The sequence below is a fragment of the Ursus maritimus genome, unplaced genomic scaffold, assembly GCF_017311325.1.
Source record: "Ursus maritimus isolate PB19 unplaced genomic scaffold, ASM1731132v1 scaffold_12, whole genome shotgun sequence".
Taxonomy (NCBI): Eukaryota; Metazoa; Chordata; class Mammalia; order Carnivora; family Ursidae; genus Ursus; species Ursus maritimus.
In genome coordinates this window covers 67,341,274-67,361,697 of record NW_024423564.1, presented here as the reverse complement: position 1 = coordinate 67,361,697, position 20,424 = coordinate 67,341,274, and the positions used below count along the sequence as shown (strand labels likewise).

Here is a 20,424-nt window from a genome sequence, read left to right as displayed (position 1 = left end):
CCCTGCCTTGGGGATTTTAGAACGAACTTTGTTTATTCTTGGTCTTGGCTTGCCTCTGGGACTCTACAGATCTGATCTCTTATTTAATCTTAACCACCCCATGCTCCAGAAACTGGGCCTAGAAAGGCCAAGTGACTTGTTCCACATCCACAACCCGCCCTGAAGGGCTGAGCCTTGATTTGGGCTGCCTGACTCCAGAGCCTGGTGGGGTCCCGGCTGGCATGCAGTCAGATTTACTTGAAGGCCAGAAGATCCCATAGATCTGATTGCTGCTGAACGAGGACTGACAGCACTAACGAGGGAGGCTATGGCCAAATAACCCAGCCTGGCAGACCGTCCTCCCTTGCTTCCCGTTGACCCCTGATCCTTCCTCCCTGGCTTTTCTAGGGCAGCCCAGAACTATTTACCACCCCTTGCTGAGCCCAAGCAGGAACAACAACCAGGCCAGAGCCACACAAGTGCCCGAGGGCTAGTCTGAGGCCTCGATCAGGAGCCTGCTGGGGGGCCGGGCAGGGAGAGCAAGTCCCCACTAGTCCCTCTCCCCTCCTGTCACCACCTGACCATCTCTCACGCATCAGGTGCCCACACAGAGGCTGTCGGGGATGTTTGCCCAGGGCGGGTCTCCACCTCGTCATGGGCTCACTTCCCCTCAACCTGGCCCTTGCGGCACCTCAAGCACTATCTCTCTCTCCAGCAAACACTGAAGGCGTCGGGCTGGCGAGAAACGGTCAAAGCAACACACCACCTGTGCCACCTGTGCCATCGGGGAGCTGGGCTCCAGGCACCAGTGGGGGAGGGAGGGGTGGAGCTGGTGAAAGGGTGTGAGTTCTAGTCAGTTCCTGCCTCCCTGGGCAAGGCTCTATATAAGGAGCTCACCAGGCTCACCTTGAAAGGACTCTGGAGGCTGTCCCCTTCTCAGGAGGTGTGTTCTACACTCACCTTCCTGATCCTGAGTCCTGTACAGATCCCTTAAACGTCCTGCCCCCTGCCTTAGGCTTTCCCCTCCACTCCCTCCCGACAATCCCATTCATTTCCCGGTGCTTCTTCCGCTATCTAAGTTAGATCTTCCTCATCTCTTTGGATCACTGGCTGGGTGAGAAGCTGATGAAAATGATGGCTTTTCTCCAGAAAAATGCCTAGATATGGAATCTGCATACAAAGTGCCCTGAGGGCCACAGATCCTTGCTCCTATAACTCTGTCTGCAGCCCAGTCCTAGCCTCCTGAATAATGCCCGCCCGGTTCTGTCTCACCCACTTCCTTTCTGTCTCCACTAGACTCACCCGCTCTCCCATTGCCACCCCCACCCCCAAGTATCTCTTTTTGCTCTCCTGCTCCATCTTTGGGGACAGGTACCTGCCGAGACAAGCTAGGCAGGTTAACAGCTCCGTGGGGAAGGGGTTTGGGGTGGCTGCTGTAAGCTCAGCCCCATGTAGGGCGGGGCTAAGGTCAGGCTCAGTTGTCCTAAGGTGGAGCTTAGGGAAAAATCTTGGAGTTTGAGACTTGGGCATCCCCTGGTGGCCAAATGGCACCAAATGGAAGCTAAACCCTGTGGAGGACAGTAAGGAAAACTCCCTATCCATCACGACCATTATGTCTCCTACTTATCTATTTCTCTCTCTCTCTCTCTCTCACTCACACACCCGCCCACCTGACCCCCCTCACACACACACAATCATAAAACACACCCCCAGAGGTTTTCTCCTTTTTTAATCAATGACCACCTTATCCAGCTTTGGAAACCTGGACAAAGGGGAGGCTGAGAAGAGGCCTGGTTCCGTGTCTGAGGGTCTCTGAGTGAGTCTGCATCAGCGGGCGGGCCCCAGCAGGCCTGTCCATGGGTTGGGCACAGCAGGTTCCTGAGTAAGAGCCGGCCCCACCCTCAGGGCAGCACCCCAGCCAAGAAAGGAATCAAGGCCCTCCAGGCTTCAGCCTGTTCCCAAGGCCCTCAGGACAGTCAATAAATAGGTTAGATTCTGAGCCAGGCCTGGGATGAGGGAGTGTGCAAAGGGCAGGATCAGCTGCCCAGGGACCCCAGTGATTCCCAGGTACCATCCTGCCCCTTCCCAACAGGGAAGTAAATAAATAGACCTCCAACTCAGGTACAGGGGCGTTGGAGCAGGGGAAGACTCCCCTCTGAGTTAGTAATTAAGTCTCATGTTAAAAACAAGCCAGCCCCAACCCCTACCAGCGTCTACAAAATCCTACAGGATGGGGTGAAGGGCTAGCCTGCCTGGGGGTACACAGTACCCAGCCCTGCAGGGTCCTGGAGGAGGTCTCATGTCTGTTCTGCGGCTCCTGGGGCTCCCTCTTCCTTTGGGGGTGGCTCCAGGAAAATTGGGGTGATTGATGGTGGCTTCTTCACCCTGGGAATTTGAAAATGTATAGGGAAGAGGTTATAAGCTATGTCCACTAATCCCACTAGTCTCCCATTTCCCAGGGCAGAAAAGAATCACTCACGAGTAGGGGGAGGCTGGGACGCCCACCACCAGGAAGTGATTCTTCTTTCGAAACAATCTCCACAGGCCCCGGTGGTTGCCACGCACATCCAGGTCCCAGATATGGAGGCACTGGTAGATGGGGTAGGGGGGAGAGGCAGGGGTCAGAGAACTGTGGGGAGGGGGCATTGAGGACCCTTGGCCCAGACCCCACCCCTCCTCAGCAGTCTCCTTAATTTGCAAGATGTAGCATCTTCTAGAATATGGAATTGGACAAAAGGGTTGGAAGAGGGCTTCCCAGAGTACGAAGAGAAGGTTCTAAGGTAGAAGATTCCAGAAAAAAGGCTCCCTGTATCTGGTGGGGAGGAGTAAGCCTGGGGTGGGTGTGTTAGTGGGGCACCTTGGCAAGCTGGGTCCAGGTGGTGAAGTCATCATCTTTCTCCATTCGGATGAAGGCCACATAGGTGTGGCCCTCTGTGTCTGGCAGGAAAGAGTCTTCACATGGGTTCTTGCTGTGGTCCAGAACCTCAGCCTCACTGTAGCAGGGGGTAGGGGAGAAAGGCCAAGACAAAGCCTGCGTCACAGGTGTGTTACCCAAGGCCCTGTGCTTAGTTTAATGCTCTGCTATTGCTATCTTGAAATTCTTAATTTTTGAACAAGGTGCCTGATTTTCATTTTGCAGTGGGCCCCAAATTTATGGGGCCAAGACCCCCAGTATTTGCCTCCTCACGCCTTGCCATATATCCCTACTGCCAGAGGCCATACCTGAGCAGTCTGTGAATTTCCACTTCATAAGCTTCCTTCTTCAGACTGAAGGAGAAGGAAAAATAGGTCAGGGGAACGTGTCACCCTTTGGGTTCCAGGGGCAAGGCAAGGGATCACATGGGAATTGGGTGGCAGCAGGGCTGGGGTAAAAAAAAAAACAAAAAACAGGTCCCAGGGTTGGAAGGGAATACTGGGGATTGGTCACCAAGGCTCCTAGACATCCTCCCCTTTGCCCTGTCCCCAGCCCCCACCTGTCCACGTTCCTGAGCTGGACACCTGGAACCGTGTTGAACTTGTGCTTCTTGAAGTAGGCCTCCTGGAGTGGGCGTGAGGGTGGGCATCAGGTCTTCCACTGTCAGGCCCACACGGGCCCAGTGACCCACCACATATCCATAGGGACCACAGATGAAGTCCTGGACCCACAGAGGTCCCTCTAATAAGCACCCCCCCCCAAGTCTTCCCCATTCTCTTCTTCGTAGCATCCTTGGCAGGCTCTTACTAGCTTTTGTTTGGGTTCCACTATTGCTGGAGAGCTCATGCCCACACTGGCAGCTCATGCTACCGACCCCTGAGCTAGTCCCTGTTCCCAGTGGTTGTCCTTGGGTCTGCTGTTGTAGGGCCACAGAAGCCAGAACGGGCCCTATAGGGTGAAAGGGTGAAAGGACAGGCTGCACTGAGAGGGAGGAAAGTGCTGTGACTAAGGTACTGACAGTGACCTCAGGTAAACCCTGCCCCTCTCTAGGAGATGACTGGGGTCTTGTATAAGCCAGCCTCTCAGGATCCTTCTGGCTTCTAGGAGTTTCCAAGCCACCCGTCTGTTCCTTTGGGCTGGGCTATCTCAAGGCATACTCTTGCTGTAACTGGGGAGTGGCCCTTTAGACACGGCCAGGTAAGGCATGGGGGCCTGGGGATGTCCCTGTTCACTTCAGGCGGAGGCTTGGGCGCCCACATTTGCAAGGACAGGGGAGGGCAGAGCTTGCAGGGCTATGTAAGTGCCTGGTGGCAGAAATACCCTCCCCACACCGACAGTCTGGTGCTAAGAATAGTAATAATAAAAATAATACCAGCTAACCCTTATATAATGCTTGTAGTTCAAAGCATTTTCCATATAGTAACTCATTTAAACCTCATCAGCTCAAAACCTTATGAGGTAGATGGGATTTTTATCCTCCGTTACAAATAAAGAAACTGAGGCAAAAGAGGATATGGAATTTCCCCCCCAGGTTAGCCAGTGGCAGAGCTGGACTGCTCGGGGTCCGTGTTCTTGCTCCGTCTACCATACCGTGCCCGCCTCCGCAACACCTTGCTTCCCACTCACGTGGAAGTAGCCGTTCATGTTGAGGCCAACGATGCCGAAGTGGTAGGATCGGGAAACATCAGGGATGATGCACTCTCGGCCTCGGCGTTGTTCGGGCATCCGCATCCACATGTCCCAGTCCCAGAGCTGGGGGCATGGAAGATGATGAAGGTGAAGAGGTTTGGAGCTGGTGGGGGACTCCAGCCCACTCCCCTTTCCCTGCCAGGGCACCTTTTCAGGTGTGGGCCACTTGGGCTCCAGCTCCTCCTTGTACAAGGACTTCCTGAGCACCCAGCCCAGCCCAGGCATGGTCTCCACACGGTACAGCAGCGCTGGGTCCTCAGCTGTGTGTTCATATCCCTGGGGATGGAGGGGGGCAGGGCGGGGCGTGGTAGAGGTCTTAGCTTGGTGCCGGTACCAATCCCGCAGCTGACCCCTGGCCCCTGGGCTTACCTGGTCATTCCAGGCAGAGATACAGTACAGGCTGTCATCCTCCTCCAGCAGGTGGATGGACTGGCTCAGGAAACTGAGAGAGGCAGGGTCCAAGGGTTCAGGGAAGGGCAAGGACAAATGCAGTCACACAGTGATGCTGGAAGAGCTGGAGATGGGACTCAGGAGTCACGCCTGCTTGTCCCGTCCCCCAGATCCCCAACATCTCCACCCATCCTTTCTACTCTACTCCAACCCCAACACCTGCCATCCTACCTTTCCTCAGGCTTTTCCCCCACTTTTGAGCTGACTTCTCCCACAAAGCTCTCCCAGACACCCCCTTCCCTTCTTCCCTGGAGAGCCAGTTAAGGAAAGAGGCCCAAGGCAGCGGACAGAGGCTGCATGGAGAAGCACTTATGGAGGGGCATTCCCCTCACCTGAAAAAATCCACAGCAATGTCCAGGTCCTCTTCCAGAACCACAGCAAACTTGGCTTCCTGCAGGGGAAGGGGGGACAGCATGACCCCAAGGGGGCCTTTTCCATCCTGTGCCTCCTCCATCCCCATCTCACTTCTCAGGCAGCACTACCCCCATTTTCCAGATCAGGAAGCTGAGGCCCAGAGAGGAGAAGAGCTTGCTGTCTCATTAAGACCAGACTCTATACCATGTTTCCCCTCCCTAGGTCCAGGGGCTTTGTCCTTACTACTCACCGGAAACAGGTTGAAAGTGGCAGTGAGGCTGGCTTTGTAGTGCTGGGTGGGGAGTGGAAATAGGGCTCATGAGCTGGCGGACGGCAGGGTCAGCTGTGCCCCTTCCGTCCTTGCCTAGGAAGTACCTGAGACACACGGGCGTTCTTGATGCTGATGGGGGTGTGCTGGATGCCCCTCAGACCGAACAGTGCCACCACATCCATTGGCTCCTGGGGGGCATGGCTACTGGTCACCATGTGAACCACCTGCCCCCCGTCCACCCTGTAGGCTCCATCATGCCAAGCCGTTCACATTCCACAGCCTTTGCCTGGGCTGTCTCTCTTCTGATCGCTCTACTCCCCGCCCACGGCCCTGGGCTCTACTCTCCCCACATCCCCCAAACCCCACTCACCTCATAGTAGCCATCGATGAAAACTGTTATCATCTGGGGAGACACCCCCTGGGCTGACAGCAGAGAGCGCAGCATCCTGGGGAGCCCAGGGAGGGGTTAGGCCTCTCCATCCCAACTCAGGGCCCCCCTGTGCTTATAGATGGGCTCACATCCCCCCTGTTCACCCACCTAGAATGGGCCTAGAATCTGTTGCCTTTCCTCCCACCTCAAGAGTTCCTCCTGCAGGCCGATGAGCCGAGGTCCCCCGTGCTAAGCACCCTCCCGTTCAGGGCTGGAACAGCCCACTCCCAGACTCACCTATACAAGTAATTGGGCCGGTTCCCTGCAATGACAGCCACAGGCACATTGAGGACCTTGTTGTCTGGGAGCTGAGGGAAAAACAGCTTTTAGCTCTTGCCTCTCTCCCTCTTGAAACCAGGATCCCCGCCTAGGGAAGAGTTCTTTGGGGAGAAGGCGACTCCAGAGTAGAGACGGAAATGGCAGAGGGTCTCCCTGTCCGGGCCCTTCCACACACTCAACCCAGCTCCAACTCTGGGCCTTTGTTCCCATGGCCTACCCTTCCCCCTATCCGCCCCCCTCCCCCTTCCCATCTTTCAGAGGTCAGGATAAATCCCCAGGTCCTGGTTCCCTCTCGGGCTGGGGTCTACAAAGCCCATCCTGGTTCTTTCCTAGATCCCCCTGCCAAGCTGAGGAGGAGTCCAAGCCTCACTGTCTGAGGCCCCACTCACTGGGTCAGGGCTGAACTCGATGGGTGTGGGGTCCTTGCAGCTGCACACACTCCCATAGCCCTCCACTTTGCTGCAGAAGCGCCGCCGGCGACGGTTCAGCTCCGTGTCTGCCCAGTGGCACTCTGCCTCTGACAGAGGGATGGGGTCAATGGGATGAGGCGTGGGGGCCGTGAGGCTAGTGTGGTTTACAGAGCCCCAGGAACCCAGTCAAGAAAATAAAGCTTAGGGTCACCTGGGTGGCTCAATCATTAAGCATCTGCCTTCGGCACAGGGCGTGATCCCGGTGTTCTGGGATCGAGCCCCACATCAGGCTCCTTTGCTGGGAGCCTGCTTCTCCCTCTCCCACTCCCCCTGCTTGTGTTCCCTCTCTCACTGCCTGTCTCTCTGTCAAATAAATTTTAAAAATCTTAAAAAAAAAAAAAAAAAAAAAAAGAAGATGATAAAGCTTAACAAATAGGCCCCAAATGCCCTCCTCCAGCCCAGGCACTGCCCTGAAGCCCAGCGCCCACTAACCCCACCTTCAGCTGAGCTCAGCGGCACATCTGTCTTCAGCAGGACTGGGTCGCCCCAGGAGGACAGGGCAGGTGACTTAGAGTGTTTCTCCCCAAGGACAGGACCTAGCAGGGGATAGGAATGAGGCACAATGTGGGCCCAGGCTCCAGTTTTAAAGCGTCTTCCCATCTCTCTGCCCACTTTTATCCAGCCCACCACTTCTGGCTCTTCTTTGACCCCGACCCCACTCCATTTCTTGGGGTTCTGCTCCTCCTGGCCAATACTATAAGGTGAATGGCCTATGGTGCTGGTACCTCCTTTGCGTCCCACGAAGGCCCAAGTGTCCCTCCAGCCCAGGGCAGGGCCGGCCTGGCTGCCCAGGCTCCTCAGCAGAGCCTTGGCTGTGTCCTTAAGGTGGAAGGAGCCCTCGTCCTGGGAGACCAGAGCAGACAGTCAGCCTGACCAGCATGGTTCTGGCAGACCTGGCTTCAAGGAGCACTCGCTCTGTGTCAGGCACCATGTGAAACCTTTTATTGTAACTTAGCTCATTCAACGATCAGGACGACCCTCTGAGCCTACTCTCCGTTCACAGATAAGAAAACTGAAGGCTTGGAGAGATTCTGAGAATCATCCAAGGCCACCAGGCTAATAAATCCTTCCTAGGATCCCACACAATGTGCACCTCCCTGCCCTCTTTTCCCACCCCTCCCCTCCCCTCCCCGAATCTGCTCCAGCTCCACCGGCACCCCTGCAGTTCCTCAAGCACACCAGTACCTTCCCACTTCGGGGCCTGCCCCTCGCCATTCTTAGCTAGAACTCTCTTCCTCCAGATATTCGCCTGGCCCTCGCCTTACTTCCCCAGCTTTCTGCTCGAATGTCACTTCCTGACAGAGAGCTTCCCTTTCTAAAATGCATCACCCATTACTTGGCTCCCTTGCCTTATTGTCTTAAGTTACTGTCTCCTGACATTATACAAGTATTGGGCTTTTTTGTTGTTGATCTTGCCCTGCGGAATGTAAGCTCCATAGAGGTTGCTTCCTGTTGTATCTCCAGCACCCAGAGTGGTGCCTGGCACACAGCAGGTGCTCAATAACTACTTGCTGAATACAAATGACAAGGCTAAGAACCTGTATTACCTTCCCCAGAGGCTCCTCCCACTATGCTTTATTAGGGGTAGAGAACCGAGGGCCGAGTCACTGACCTTGACAGTGCAGATGAGAACTCGGCCAGGGGCCACCATGTTGAGGAACAGCACCATGGCTTCATCCTCATGAGGTGAGTATGTGTCAAACACACGCTTCGCCATCACATGGCCCTGGCAGGGGACATACCTTTCATGAGTTAGCGTCACCAGCAAGGAGGGCTCAGCTTCAGCCCTCCAGGCCCCCCACCCCCTAGAACCTCACCGTAGCCTGGTTGAGAACGATGACATGGATGCCACGGCCCTGCTCTCGAGCCTCGTCCTCCAGCACCTACCGGGCGGCAGAGACCAAGTACAGCTCTTCACTCGGGCATTCAAGGTCTCTCTGTCTTATGGGAACTCCAAAAACCAGCTGCATGAAATCTCCCCTCCTGCCTGTGCTTCTGTGAACAGCTCTTTTCCGACCCGGCTTGAATGCCACCTCTTCCGGAAAACCTCCTTAACTTACCCATCAAAAGAGATCAGATCTTTCTACAACCCTCCTCTCCACGGCTTTCAGGATCTTAGAGCCCTTGAACGTCTCTTCCTCATGCTGATAGATATCATAATCGACCAGATTGAGCCCCTCAAATGGAGCCAGGTCTGATTACCCCCTACATCCCCGTGCCCGAGACAAGGCTGAGGCCAAAGAAGGGACCAGAAAATAGTTATGAAATAAATCAATGAATTATCTGCCTACTACTGCTAATGATCACTTTTTAAAAAAGATTTTATTTATTTATTTGACAGAGAGAGAAAGAGAGTGCACAGACAGGGGGAGGGGCAGAGGGAGAAGCAGACTCCCCGCCGAGCAGGGAGCCCGATGCGGGGCTTGATCCCAGGACCCTGGGATCATAACCTTAGCCGAAGGCAGACACTTAACGACTGAGCCACCCAGGCGCCCTTAATGATCACTTTTGATAAGATCCCACTACATGTAACACCTTTCACATCCTTCTCACTTACTCCTGACAAGTAGAAATCATTAGTCCCAGCCTACAGAGAAGGAACCGAGGCCTCCAGAGCCACATACTCAAAGTGGCAGAGATGAGGTACCCACTCAGGCAGTGGATCCCAGAGCCAGGGGGCCACGCCCTGAGTAGAATACAGTGACACTACACCAGACACTGGCCCACTCACCGTGGTGCCATCCACGGCCACATATACTTTGCTGCGGCTTGAGTACACCTCCACATCCAGAACCCGTCGGGGACCACTGCCTCTGCGCCGTGAGGGCTCTAAGCGGCCCAGGGCCTCATCTGTGGGGGTGCGACAGGTTATGGAGATAGTCTCTCCAGCAGAGTCTCATCCGTGGATCTGCCTACTTTCTCAGCTGTGAGATCCTAGGGGACCCCCCCACCCCATCCTTCACCTCACCAGCCAATCCCATCCTCAGCCTGGCCCTACCATAGTCTTGCTCTGGCTCCGCGTCTCCATTGGCCTCGCTGATTGCTCGCCGCGTGTCCAGAATCAACTTGATGTTGACAATGACGGTCACCAGTAGGAAAAGCACTGCCCCTGTCTGAGGGGAGGGGTAGGGATGACTCAGGAGGGGTACCCCTCCAGATCACTGAGGGTCTTCCTGAAAGGAAGGCCCTGGCTGCAGTGAGGACACAGGGAGAGCCTGCGGCTTGTCTTTCCTCCCTCTATCCGCCCTGTTCTACTCCCCCAACCAGGGTCCAGTTTCAAGACCACCTCCTCCAGGGAACCACCCCTGACTCTTCTCTCTTCATCAGGCCCTCCCTACCCAGAGCTCCTGTATTCTTCCATTTGAGGCCCTGATTTCCTTGGTCCCCTCCACAATTAGTTTCCAGAGATGGAGCCAGTCCCAGAGAACAAAGCCGGGGATCAGAAGACCTGGGTCTTAGCTCTGACTGCCTGACAGGTGTGTGGCTCTGAGCAAAGTCTTCCTGATCAGGCTTCAGGTTTCTGTCAGAAGCCCAGGGGGTTGTACTTGGGTTCTGATTCCAGAACTCTGGGCCCAAGCCACCACCTCGTAGGGGCATGACACAAAGAGGTTTCCTCTCTAGGCACCTGCTGCCTCTTTCCAGGGTTGGGAGCAGCCAAGGTAGGTCCCAGTGCCCACAGTCTAGGCTAGGGTAAAGCTGGGAGGGAGCCCGGTAGGGGAGGGGGGGGTTGGGACATCTCTATACCTGACAGAATCTCCGCAGGGCCCGCTGGTTGGTCAGTTTATACTTCCAGGTAAGATACCAGCTCCGCTTCTTCCGAGCCCCAAAGGGCTTGATGAGGGAGCTGGGCTTCCAGTCGTCCATGCCGGATTGGGGAGTCACCACTGTCCTGGCCAACCCATGCCTTCAGGAATCTGAGAGGACCAGAGGGTCACAGGGAGTAAGGTGTTCCTCCCAAAGTCTGATGTCTTTTGGGGAGACCAGGGAGGACCTCCCAGCAACTCTTCCCTGCAGACGTCCAGGCTGTGCGACCTGGGAAAAGTGGCTCAACTGCTCTGGAAAGGAACCCTTCAGAGGGGTCAGATCACCTGGAAGCTCCCCTGGGGCTGGGCTAACTGGCAGAGCTGCCCGGGGTCCCCAGAGCAGAGGCCAAGTAATCGGCTCCCAAGGTTCAGCAGCCCCTAAAAGGACCTAGCCCCAGGCCTTCCTGGTCCTGGGGTGGGCAAAGGGCACAGATACCACCCCCCAACCGTAGCCCCCAATCCTCCACCCCCTTGCGCCCTCGCCCTCTCCTATCTGGCCCCGCTCTTCTCCTTCCTGGGCTCGGAGCCGCCTGAGGACTCGGGAGACCCGCCCCGGCCGCGCCACCCCTCCGGGACTCCCGCCCAGAAGGACTCACGGCTCAGGAGGCCCGGGCCCCGCTCGGGCCCCTCTCGGGCCCGCACTGCTCTGCCCGGCGCGCCGCGGCCTCCGCCTCCTCCATGCCGCTCGCGGCCCCGCCCCGGCCCGGCCCGGCCCGCCTCCCCGCTTCCGCCGCCGCCGCCGCGGGGTGAGAGGGCGGCGGGCGGCGCTTAGGGCGGCGGCGGCGGGGGTCGGCAGCCGCGAGTATGCGAGTACTCAGTCCCCCGGCAGCTTCGCAACCGGCGGGCGGGGTGGCTGCTGGGGGAGAGCGGCGCCCCCCCCCCTTAGCCGTGGCCCCCAGCGTCATGGATGGCAAACCCGAGTCGAGTCGGAGTCCTAGAGCCTTGGAGGAGACCACTCGGGATGCCAGGGTCAGAGGGCCTACAGGCCTCGGACACAGCTACCCGCTTCCCTTGCTTGGGCAGGGCTGCACCCAGGCCTGGGGTGTGCCTTTGGAGGCTAAGAGGAATTAAAAATCTGCTTCTACCACTACCCTAGACCTTGGGCAAGTCACTTCACTTCAAATGTCAGCCTGGATTCCCTAATCTGTGAAATGGGGGTATGCTTTCATGATGCTTACTCGGTGCCAGTCACTCTTCCAAGCACTTTATTTACACCAACTCATTTGATTCCACAACAACCTCATGAGATAGGTACTATTAGTAATGAGACCCAATGTCCCAAAGCTGGGAGAGCTAGAATTCAAACCGAGGTATCCCAGCTCCATTCCACTCTTAACCCCCCCACCCTATACTGACGAGTGATACAGAGTTATCGTCAAAGTTCAATGAGATAATACATACAAAGCACTTAGCTTAACACAGCGGGTTTTTTTTTTTTAAGATTTTATTTATTTATTTATTTGACAGATGGAGACAGCCAGCGAGAGAGGGAGCACAAGCAGGGGGAGTGGGAGAGGAAGAAGCAGGCTCATAGCGGAGGAGCCTGATGTGGGGCTCCATCCCATAACACCAGGATCACGCCCTGAGCCCAAGGCAGACGCTTAACGACTGCGCCACCTAGGCGCCCCAACACAGTGGTTCTTAAACTTCAGTTTGCATCAGGGTCACTCGGAGGGTGTCTTAAATTACTGGGCCCCATTCTTAGAGCTTTTGATACAATAGTCTGGGGGAGAGCAGAATACTGCATTTTTAACAAGTTTCGAGATGATGGCTCTGCTTATTTGAAGTGAGTAGGTAGACAGGGAAGTTTTAAGCAGAGGAGTGATATAGTCCTATTAAAGAGAAACTTTACTGTTTCGTGGAGAATGTTTTAAAAGGAAATGGAGGAAGCCAGAAGACCAGTTAGATTTTTTTGAGCTCTCCATATTCCACCTGCTTCCTAAATGGTGGGATGGTATCACCCAAAATGTTAACATGGGTGATTTTTCCCTTTTTGGGGGGGGGGTGATTTTTCCTAATAGGTATGTATTACGAACAGTAGAAAACCCAACACATTTAATTAGCATTTGAAAAAGATGTCCCTCAGGGCTCCTCCCTGATCTTTTCTCTCAGTCTCTCTCTTTATGGAAGATCTTACCCACTCTCCTGACCTCTGTCACAGTCTAGATTTTTACAGTCATATTTGCAGTCCTAACATTTCTCCAGAGCTCTAGGCTGACCTGTGTCCGACTGCCTGCTGGACATCTTCACAGGCCCCTCCAACTCAAAGCAACCCCTGCTGTGATCATCTCTTTCCACTCCTAGACCTGTCTTTGGGTTCCCTTCCTTTTTGAGTGGCATCAGACCAAACAGGCGAGAGTCACCCTTGAATCCTCTTCTCCAGCAACCAGTCCAGGTCTGTTTGCTCATCACTGTGTTCTCTATACCACACACACTGGCTAGCAAACAGTAGACTTTCCATAATATTTATTGGAATCGTTTGTTTTCTTGAACAAACATGAATGTTTCATGAATGACACTATAAGTAAATGAATGTAACCAGTCACCAAGTCTTATCAATCTTACCTCCGTAAGAGTTCTCCATTCTGTTCTAACTCTTTTCCCACCTCACAACCAGTCCCTGCTCCAGGCCATTTCAGTTTCTTGCCTTCCAATCAGTTTTCTTGACTCCAGATTTGTACCCCTCCAATACTTTCCCCTTGCAAAATCCAGAGTAATTTTTCAAAAAGGCGAATCTGGTGTTTTTTAGCCTCTGATAACCCTTCTGTGGACCACGAGATGCTAAGGAAAAATATTTTACTTAAGGTTACAGAGGTAACCATTAAATGAACTAAAAAGAGTGACAGAAATATATAGGGTCAATGGAAGAGGGGAAGTACGGAGTGTGCGATAAATCATATTTATCATAACAGGAAGTCAGTAGGCAATATTTAAAATTAATAAATAGTAGTGCTATATAAGTGTATGTGGGGTTATACGTATAAACACCAGAAAAAAATAGTTGAGTGCCGTTGCCTCTGGGGAGTGGGGCCATAGGTAGGAAAGAATAGAGCAGGTTAACCATCTTTACATTGTAAATCCTTCTGTGACCATGTGCTGGAATTACTTGGATTAAACAACCAAATCAAGCCAAATAAAAAAAACTTTTCATGGCTCCCCATTGCCTATAAATATAATCCAAGCACCATAGAACCAGCTTCTGTAACCTTTTTACTCAAAGTGTGGTCCCTGGCCCAGCAGCACGGCCATCACCTGGGAGCTTATTAGAAAAGAACCTCAGGGGCGCCTGGGTGGCACAGCGGTTAAGCGTCTGCCTTCGGCTCAGGGCGTGATCCCGGCGTTGTGGGATCGAGCCCCACATCAGGCTCCTCCGCTACGAGCCTGCTTCTGCCTCTCCCACTCCCCCTGCTTGTGTTCCCTCTCTCGCGGGCTGTCTCTATCTCTGTCAAATAAATAAACAAAATCTTAAAAAAAAAAAAAAAGAAAAGAACCTCAGACTCCAAACCAGATCTACGGAATCAAAATCTGCATTTTAACAAAATTTGCAGAAAATTCATATCCACAGTCAAGCTTAAGAAGCATCAGTCTACAGGATCAAGCAGGATCTGGCCCATGTGGACCTTTTCTTCTTCAATACTGGTTGCTTCTCATTGGCCAGAAGAACGTTACTTTCCACTTCTTTAATGTAAACTCAGGGGCAGGGCAGCCGGCCGGCTCAGTCAGAAGAGCATGTAACTCTTGATCTCTGGGTCTGAGTTCGAACTCCATGTTGGGTGTAGAGATTACTTTAAAATAAATGAGTAAATAAACTTAAAAAAATAAATTCAGTGGCTATGCTGAAAGTGTATGTGTGTGTTTGTGTCAGTAGCTAGCTAAATTCTAACCACTGTTGTAGACCCAGCCCCTCTACTCCAGGAAGCCTTATAAAACCCTCTGCAGCTTCTGTCACCACTGTTCCTTAAACTCCCATATCCCTAACTGAGGATGCTTAGCTTTTTCAGCACTTATTGGGCGCCTGCTGTGTGACTGGCTGGATTCAGTCAGAGTGGGGAGAAGGCACCGAAAGAGCACTCCTAGTGCTCCTTCAAATACAAATCCAAGTACAAATCGCCCAGCCCCACCCATTCCAGGGCCAGACATTGTGTGCGCAGCACTCGAATACAGACACAACACACACAGGCACACACACGAACGCTAGCACAGCTCTGGCTCTGCGCGGCTTTTCTGAGTGTTACGGCGCCCTCCGCCCGCCCCCGCGCGGCGCGGGCGGGGACCCACCGGTTCCGCTCCGCACCAGCAGCCGGGAAAGGAGGACCCCCGGGAACGAGACCCCGCCGTCCGGTCGCCCAGTCCTCTTCAGCTGTAGGCCCGCATGGAGGGGACTGCGGAGTCCCAGACGCCTGACCTGCGAGATGTGGAGGGCAAGGTGGGCAGGAAGACCCCTGAAGGGCTGCTCCGCGGGCTGCGAGGCGAATGGGAGCCGGGAACCTCCGGCGCCCTGCTGCTCCCGGGGGCACCCAGCCCGGGCCACGGCCACGGCCTGGGGGACAAGATCATGGCGCTGCGGATGGAGCTGGTGAGTGTGGGCTCCATGGGCCAGGAGGACGGAGTCCCCAGCTAGGGTTGGAAGGGACAGCCTTATGCCCCCAGAGTTGGGTTGGAGAGGAGCGAATTAAAACTCCCTACCTAACTCCTCAGGATCCCTCCCAGATCAATCCTTAAACCCTGAGGTCCATTAATTGCCCCTCCAAGGGTGAGTGGGGCGTTGGTGGGTCCTGAAGACTTGAGGTGGGAGGCACTGGCTCTTGGAAGTTTTTCCTGCCAAATAATTGGGAGAGGAGAGGTGAGGCTGGGAAGCACTAAGAACCTAGCACAGCACAAATCTCCCCCCATCCCACCCCTCCACCATGGGCCATCTATCCCCTGGCCACCATTATAGTGCAACCAGTTTCTTCTCCTGCTGTAAACTGGGCCCAGGGTTTGCTCCGTATTCATGACAGGATTCAGCACAGAAGAGATCTGGGTGAAAACCGCCTGGACTAGGGCCACTAAAAACATCCTCCCTTTCCCCAACCCCCACTTAAAGTACTTGGAAGTTCCTAGAACCTGGGCAGTCAGTGCTGCCCATCAGTGCTGGCTCCATCACCTCTGAGCCCCCCAGGTACACTGGGTTTTTGCATCTCATCTGTACCTTCTTGGGGAGAAGAGAAGGAAGTAGGCACCCTCCCCCTTCCCCATTGCTGCTGGTGTAGATTCAGAGCCAGAAGGGCATTTGGGGCTGCCTAGGCTCCTCAAGGCCCTGATTCCAGTGAGGCGGGTAATTTACACCTGCCACCACTTTGCAGCCGGTTCTGGGGAACTGAAGAATTCTCTCTGGCTCAGAACCAGGAGGTCACAGTGAGTGTGTCAGCTAATCAGTCTTTCTGGAGCCCACCATCTGCCTAGCTGGGCTGTGAGAGAGCAGAGGAAAGCATGGGGGCTCTTAGGCTGGGAGGAGAGCCTTCTGGGCAGGGCAATCAGGGAAGGCTCCATGGGGGAAGGATTTACATGCCATGTGTACTTGGCTCTGAAGGTTGAAGGTGAATGCCAAATTCTTGAGAGCGGGGCTGTGACTGCCCACCTAAGGGAGGGGCTTGACTTTGCTTCGTGGTACAAAGCCGTGCCAGGCATCATGCTGAGCACTCTACAAAATATTCGCTTAATCCTCACAGCAACCCTATTAGGCAAATGATATTTTGTAGATAAAGAAACTGAGGCGCAAAGAGGTTAAGTAACTGCCCAAGGTCGTACAGAAAGTAAAAAGCAGAGCCAGGCTTTGAACTCAGATGATCTGCCTGCCCTTTACATTTTTACCATTGAGATCTGTTTTGTGCCAGACACTTTAAAGACATTTTATGTCATCGAAGTGAGAAAAGCAGTCATCTTTCCCCCGTCCCATAGATGAGGCATGCTGGCAGGTGTTAAGGGGCTCACCTGGGCTCACAGAGGGAGCCAGTGGAGAAGCCATGCCTCTTCTCTGGCTTTAACTCTTTTGCCTTTGATGGAGTTTAGCTGTTTGGAAACTTTAAGGGGGTACATTTAACTTCTGATTAGGTCTCTGCCTGACCTGGGACCCTAGGCTACCCATGAAAGGGACAAAGGAGGGAGCCTGCTGGGGGCCAGAACAGGGAAGGGCTTCCTACCCCATTCCTTTCTCTCTCCTTGGCCAAGACGTCATTGATGTCTTTGTGTACTCAGCCCTCCCCACGGTGGGGGGGGGGGTGCTGGGCAGAGGGTTACCCTTGGAGCCAATGGTGGCAGAATTGGTCCAAGCTCTCTAAGCACAGTCCTTCAACTGTCCCTCTCCCAGCAATCCTGCAGGGAGGGGGCAGGGCTGTTCTTAAGGCCAAGGTTATTCCCGCCTCTAGGCTCCTTTCCTCTTGCTTCCCTCCCCCTCTCGCAGGTTGAGTGAACCAGCCAGACTCTGGGATTTGTGGGAAGGGGAAACAATGGCAACCTCTCCTACTTATCCTCCTACCCAGAGAACTGTTGCTGCGACAACCCACCCCCACAGAGCAGCTTGAAAAAAAAGCTTTAGGCAAGGAAGGGGAAGTCATGGGTTCAAGTCCTGGCTCAGCTCCTGAATCATTTCGAGATCTTGAGCAGAGCCCTGACTTTCTGTTGGCCTCGGTTTTTCTGCTTCTTGGAGGACGAGGGGCCAGGGCTTGTGGGATCAGATAGTCCTAGTAACAGTAGTCTAGAGAATCTCAATCCATGGCCAGGGAGCTGGGACTGGGATCTCCGGGCTTTACCCCAGGGTGATTTGAATTGAGCAACGAGGAAGCTGTACTTGTGAACCCGGGGCTGGGCAGAGAATCTGATGTGTATGTGTTGAGAGGGGTAGTGGGGGACCTGAATCCCCCTGGGAAGAGAACTGGGTTGGAGTGGCTTTTGAGGCTGCATCTCTCCTGAGGATTTATCCCCTTTCTGTTTCCAAAAAGATGGTATGGAATGAGTGTTTCTTTTTCTGGCAAGAAAGCCTTGCTTTTTTCTATTCTGGGGAGCGATGCTGTCACAGTCAGGGAATCCCACTGTCACAGGACTACAGACTCTGGTTCTCAGATTCATTTCCCATCGACATGGTAAAACTCAACCCCCTGAGTCCTGGGGACCACCAGAGGGGCCAAGGATAGTAAAGGCAAGAGAATCACAAAGCTGAATCTGACCTATCCAGTCTGATGCTAAGCGCCATCAATGAACTGTGCAGGCCCTGCTCTAAGGGAGCTCTCAGGCTGAGCTCACAGGAGGGAGGGAGACAGATTAATAACTCTGGTACAGGAGGGTAAGTGTTATTAGGACCCAGGATGGGCTCCCTGGAAGAGTCTTTTTTTTTTTTTTAAGATTTTATTTACTTATTTGACAGAGAGAGAGAGAGAGACAGCCAGCGAGAGAGGGAACACAAGCAGGGGGAGTGGGAGAGGAAGAAGCAGGCTCCCGGCAGAGCCAGGAGCCCGATGCGGGGCTCGATGCGGGGCTCGATCCCGGGACCCTGGGATCATGACCTGAGCCGAAGGCAGATGCTTAACGACTGAGCCACCCAGGCGCCACTGGAAGAGTCTTCATTAAGGAGTGACATGATCAGTTTTGTACTCTGGAAAAACTACTACTTCTTTTTCTTCTTTTTTTTTTTTAAGATTTTATTTTTGGGGCTCTTGGGTGGCTCAGTCAGTTAAGTGTCTGCTTTCAGCTCAAGTCATGATCTCAGGGTCCTGGGATTGAGCCCCACTTTGGGCTCCCTGCTCATTGGGAGTCTGCTTCTCCCTCTGCCTCTGCCTGCCACTCTGCCTGCTTGTGCTCTCTCTCTCTCAAATAAATAAAATCTTAAAAAAAAAAAACCCAAAGATTTTATTTTTAAGTAGTCTCTACACCCAACGTGGGGCTCAGACCTACAATCCCTAGATCAAGAATCACACGCTCTACTGGTTGAGCAAGCCAGGTGCCCATGGAAAGGCCACTTTGAATCGGAGGGGATACACACTGTGTCCTCTGGCTGGAATGCCTCTCTCCACCGCTTACTCTGGCTAAGTCTTACTTAACCTTTATGTCTCAGCTCATGTGCCTTATTGTAGGAAGCATTTTCCTATCTGGCTTGGTTGGGTTATGGCCTTCTAGATAGCCATGGCCCTCTGGATAGCAGTTGTTTCCCCTAGCATTTGCCACACTGAATCTTAAGTGCCTGCGTCATTGTCCTATCTTACCCATAAGCTGTGAACTCTCTGAGGTTAAGAAATGGTATGTTTTCTTCCTTTGACGCAATGCAATGCCTATAAGAAACACTCAATAAATACTGTTTTATAACTGAATGGATTAATTCTATCTTAAGGAAGAGCAGGGAAGACTTCCTAGAGGAGGACTGGTATTTGAGGCTGGGGCTTGAAGGATGAATAAAGTCGGAGGGAATTCGAGGTCAAGATGGCAGATTGAACACATGCATTTACTCCATTTCTTTCTGAAACGTCACTAAAAAGCTAGTAGAAGGATTATTTTAAAAGCCATGAAACCATTATGACAACAAAAACAGGAGAGAAGATGATAGGAACAAAATTTTGGAAGCTGAAAAGCAGAAGGAAGAATGGTAACTTAGAAGACCTAAAGAAAGCTGAATTCCGAGCCAGCAGCAAGGAAAGCTGAAACGCAACACATTTTGCACTGCAGAAACCCTCAAGGTCTCAGGAGCTGGAAGCACCAGATCTTTCTGGAACTGGGGGCACAAGTGAAGCTGAAAACAAAAGGGTTTGTGAATGTTTAAGAATCGTACTCTAAGAACCCCTCCCTAACGGAGCAACCAGGTGTCCGGCCCCTTTTTATCCTAACAGAAGATTGGAGATGTAAGTTTTGGAAGAGAATAGTACAGAGGGAAGGGAGGAGGGGAAGGAGAAGAAAGGAAGGAAGGAGACTATTAATATAGCAGGAGAAGCACTTTTAGAATGAGAAGTTTTATTTAATACATTTAGTTTGGTTATGGACTAGGACTGTTGGTTTCACTGTTAATTTATTTGTCCCCACTATGAAATAATTTAAGGTAATCTCTTTTATTGTACGTCATTAAAAATCTGTATAGTCTGTGGTATTTCAGTCATTTATGTCCATATCTCCTTATTGAAACTGCAAGTTTCTATCAAGCAGGGACAGTTTCTCCATGATCTTTGTAATTATTAGACAACCCTGGTGCCAAATAATCATTTGTTTAATTGAATTAGAGTTGTGCTATTATTCCAAAATCGCAAATACTTTCAGGTACAGAATTTTGTTCTGCGCTTACGCCGTGGTGCATAAGTTGACCATAGTAATATGGAAAGCCCAATAGCTACCATGTGAACTGGTACTTGTCAGGCAGTATCTCACACATGTTAATATGTTCCTTTCGTTTTAAAAAACAAACCTTTAAATGAGATAGTACCCTCATTTTCCAATGAAGAAATGAAGGTTTAAAGGGGAAAAATTCCAATTTCCTATGATTTGTTAATGGCGTAACTGGAATTTGAATCCAGGTCTGTTTAATTCCAATGCCGGTATTACTCTCAGTGTACAAATACTTGGTTGTGTTCTGGTTTATCATTCTAGATGTAAGACAGTTCTGTCCTGAGTAATTTAATAAACATTTATCAATTGATATCTATTTTTAAAAAACTAGAACCGAAGGTCTCCAGATTGAGAGACAACAAGTAAAGTTGAGGGCAAGAGAGATTAAGTAGGGGCACCTAGGTGGCTCAATCAGTTAAGCATCCAACTCTTTTTTTTTTTTT

At 52.6% G+C, this 20,424-nt stretch overlaps 2 protein-coding genes across 2 annotated transcripts in view; one reads left to right on the top strand and one right to left on the bottom strand.

Annotated features, from left to right (window-relative positions):
- Positions 1 to 1,691: 1,691 nt before the first annotated feature.
- POMGNT1 (protein O-linked mannose N-acetylglucosaminyltransferase 1 (beta 1,2-)) lies at positions 1,692 to 11,344 on the bottom strand. The gene is made up of 22 exons (XM_040627346.1): positions 11,236 to 11,344; positions 10,581 to 10,750; positions 9,835 to 9,949; positions 9,568 to 9,686; positions 8,654 to 8,719; positions 8,449 to 8,562; positions 7,562 to 7,679; positions 7,274 to 7,372; positions 6,756 to 6,883; positions 6,325 to 6,395; positions 6,028 to 6,103; positions 5,762 to 5,845; positions 5,637 to 5,678; positions 5,365 to 5,423; positions 4,952 to 5,024; positions 4,730 to 4,858; positions 4,520 to 4,645; positions 3,453 to 3,517; positions 3,202 to 3,246; positions 2,837 to 2,972; positions 2,459 to 2,568; positions 1,692 to 2,364 (listed from the first exon to the last, which is right to left on the bottom strand). The coding sequence occupies exons 2-22, from the start codon at positions 10,698 to 10,700 to the stop codon at positions 2,277 to 2,279; spliced, it is 1,983 nt and encodes a 660-aa protein (XP_040483280.1). The 5' UTR covers positions 10,701 to 10,750; positions 11,236 to 11,344; the 3' UTR covers positions 1,692 to 2,276.
- A 3,579-nt stretch (positions 11,345 to 14,923) lies between these two features.
- LURAP1 (leucine rich adaptor protein 1) overlaps positions 14,924 to 20,424 on the top strand; it is a 15,102-nt gene continuing 9,601 nt past the window's right edge. The window contains 1 exon segment of the mRNA XM_008699266.2: positions 14,924 to 15,215. Coding sequence (XP_008697488.1) covers positions 15,012 to 15,215 — 204 coding nt within the window. The 5' untranslated portion in view covers positions 14,924 to 15,011.

What these genes read in the sequence shown, in the direction of transcription:
- POMGNT1 (XM_040627346.1), bottom strand. Translation starts at nt 10,700, where the DNA reads ATGGACGACTGGAAGCCCAGCTCCCTCATCAAGCCCTTTGGGGCTCGG. An exon ending in TCTCTGCCTGGAATGACCAG is followed by an intron (nt 4,859 to 4,951) that starts GTAAGCCCAGGG and finishes CTCCATCCCCAG; the next exon opens with GGATATGAACACACAGCTGA. An exon ending in ACATGAACGGCTACTTCCAC is followed by an intron (nt 3,518 to 4,519) that starts GTGAGTGGGAAG and finishes CGCCCACTCCAG; the next exon opens with GAGGCCTACTTCAAGAAGCA.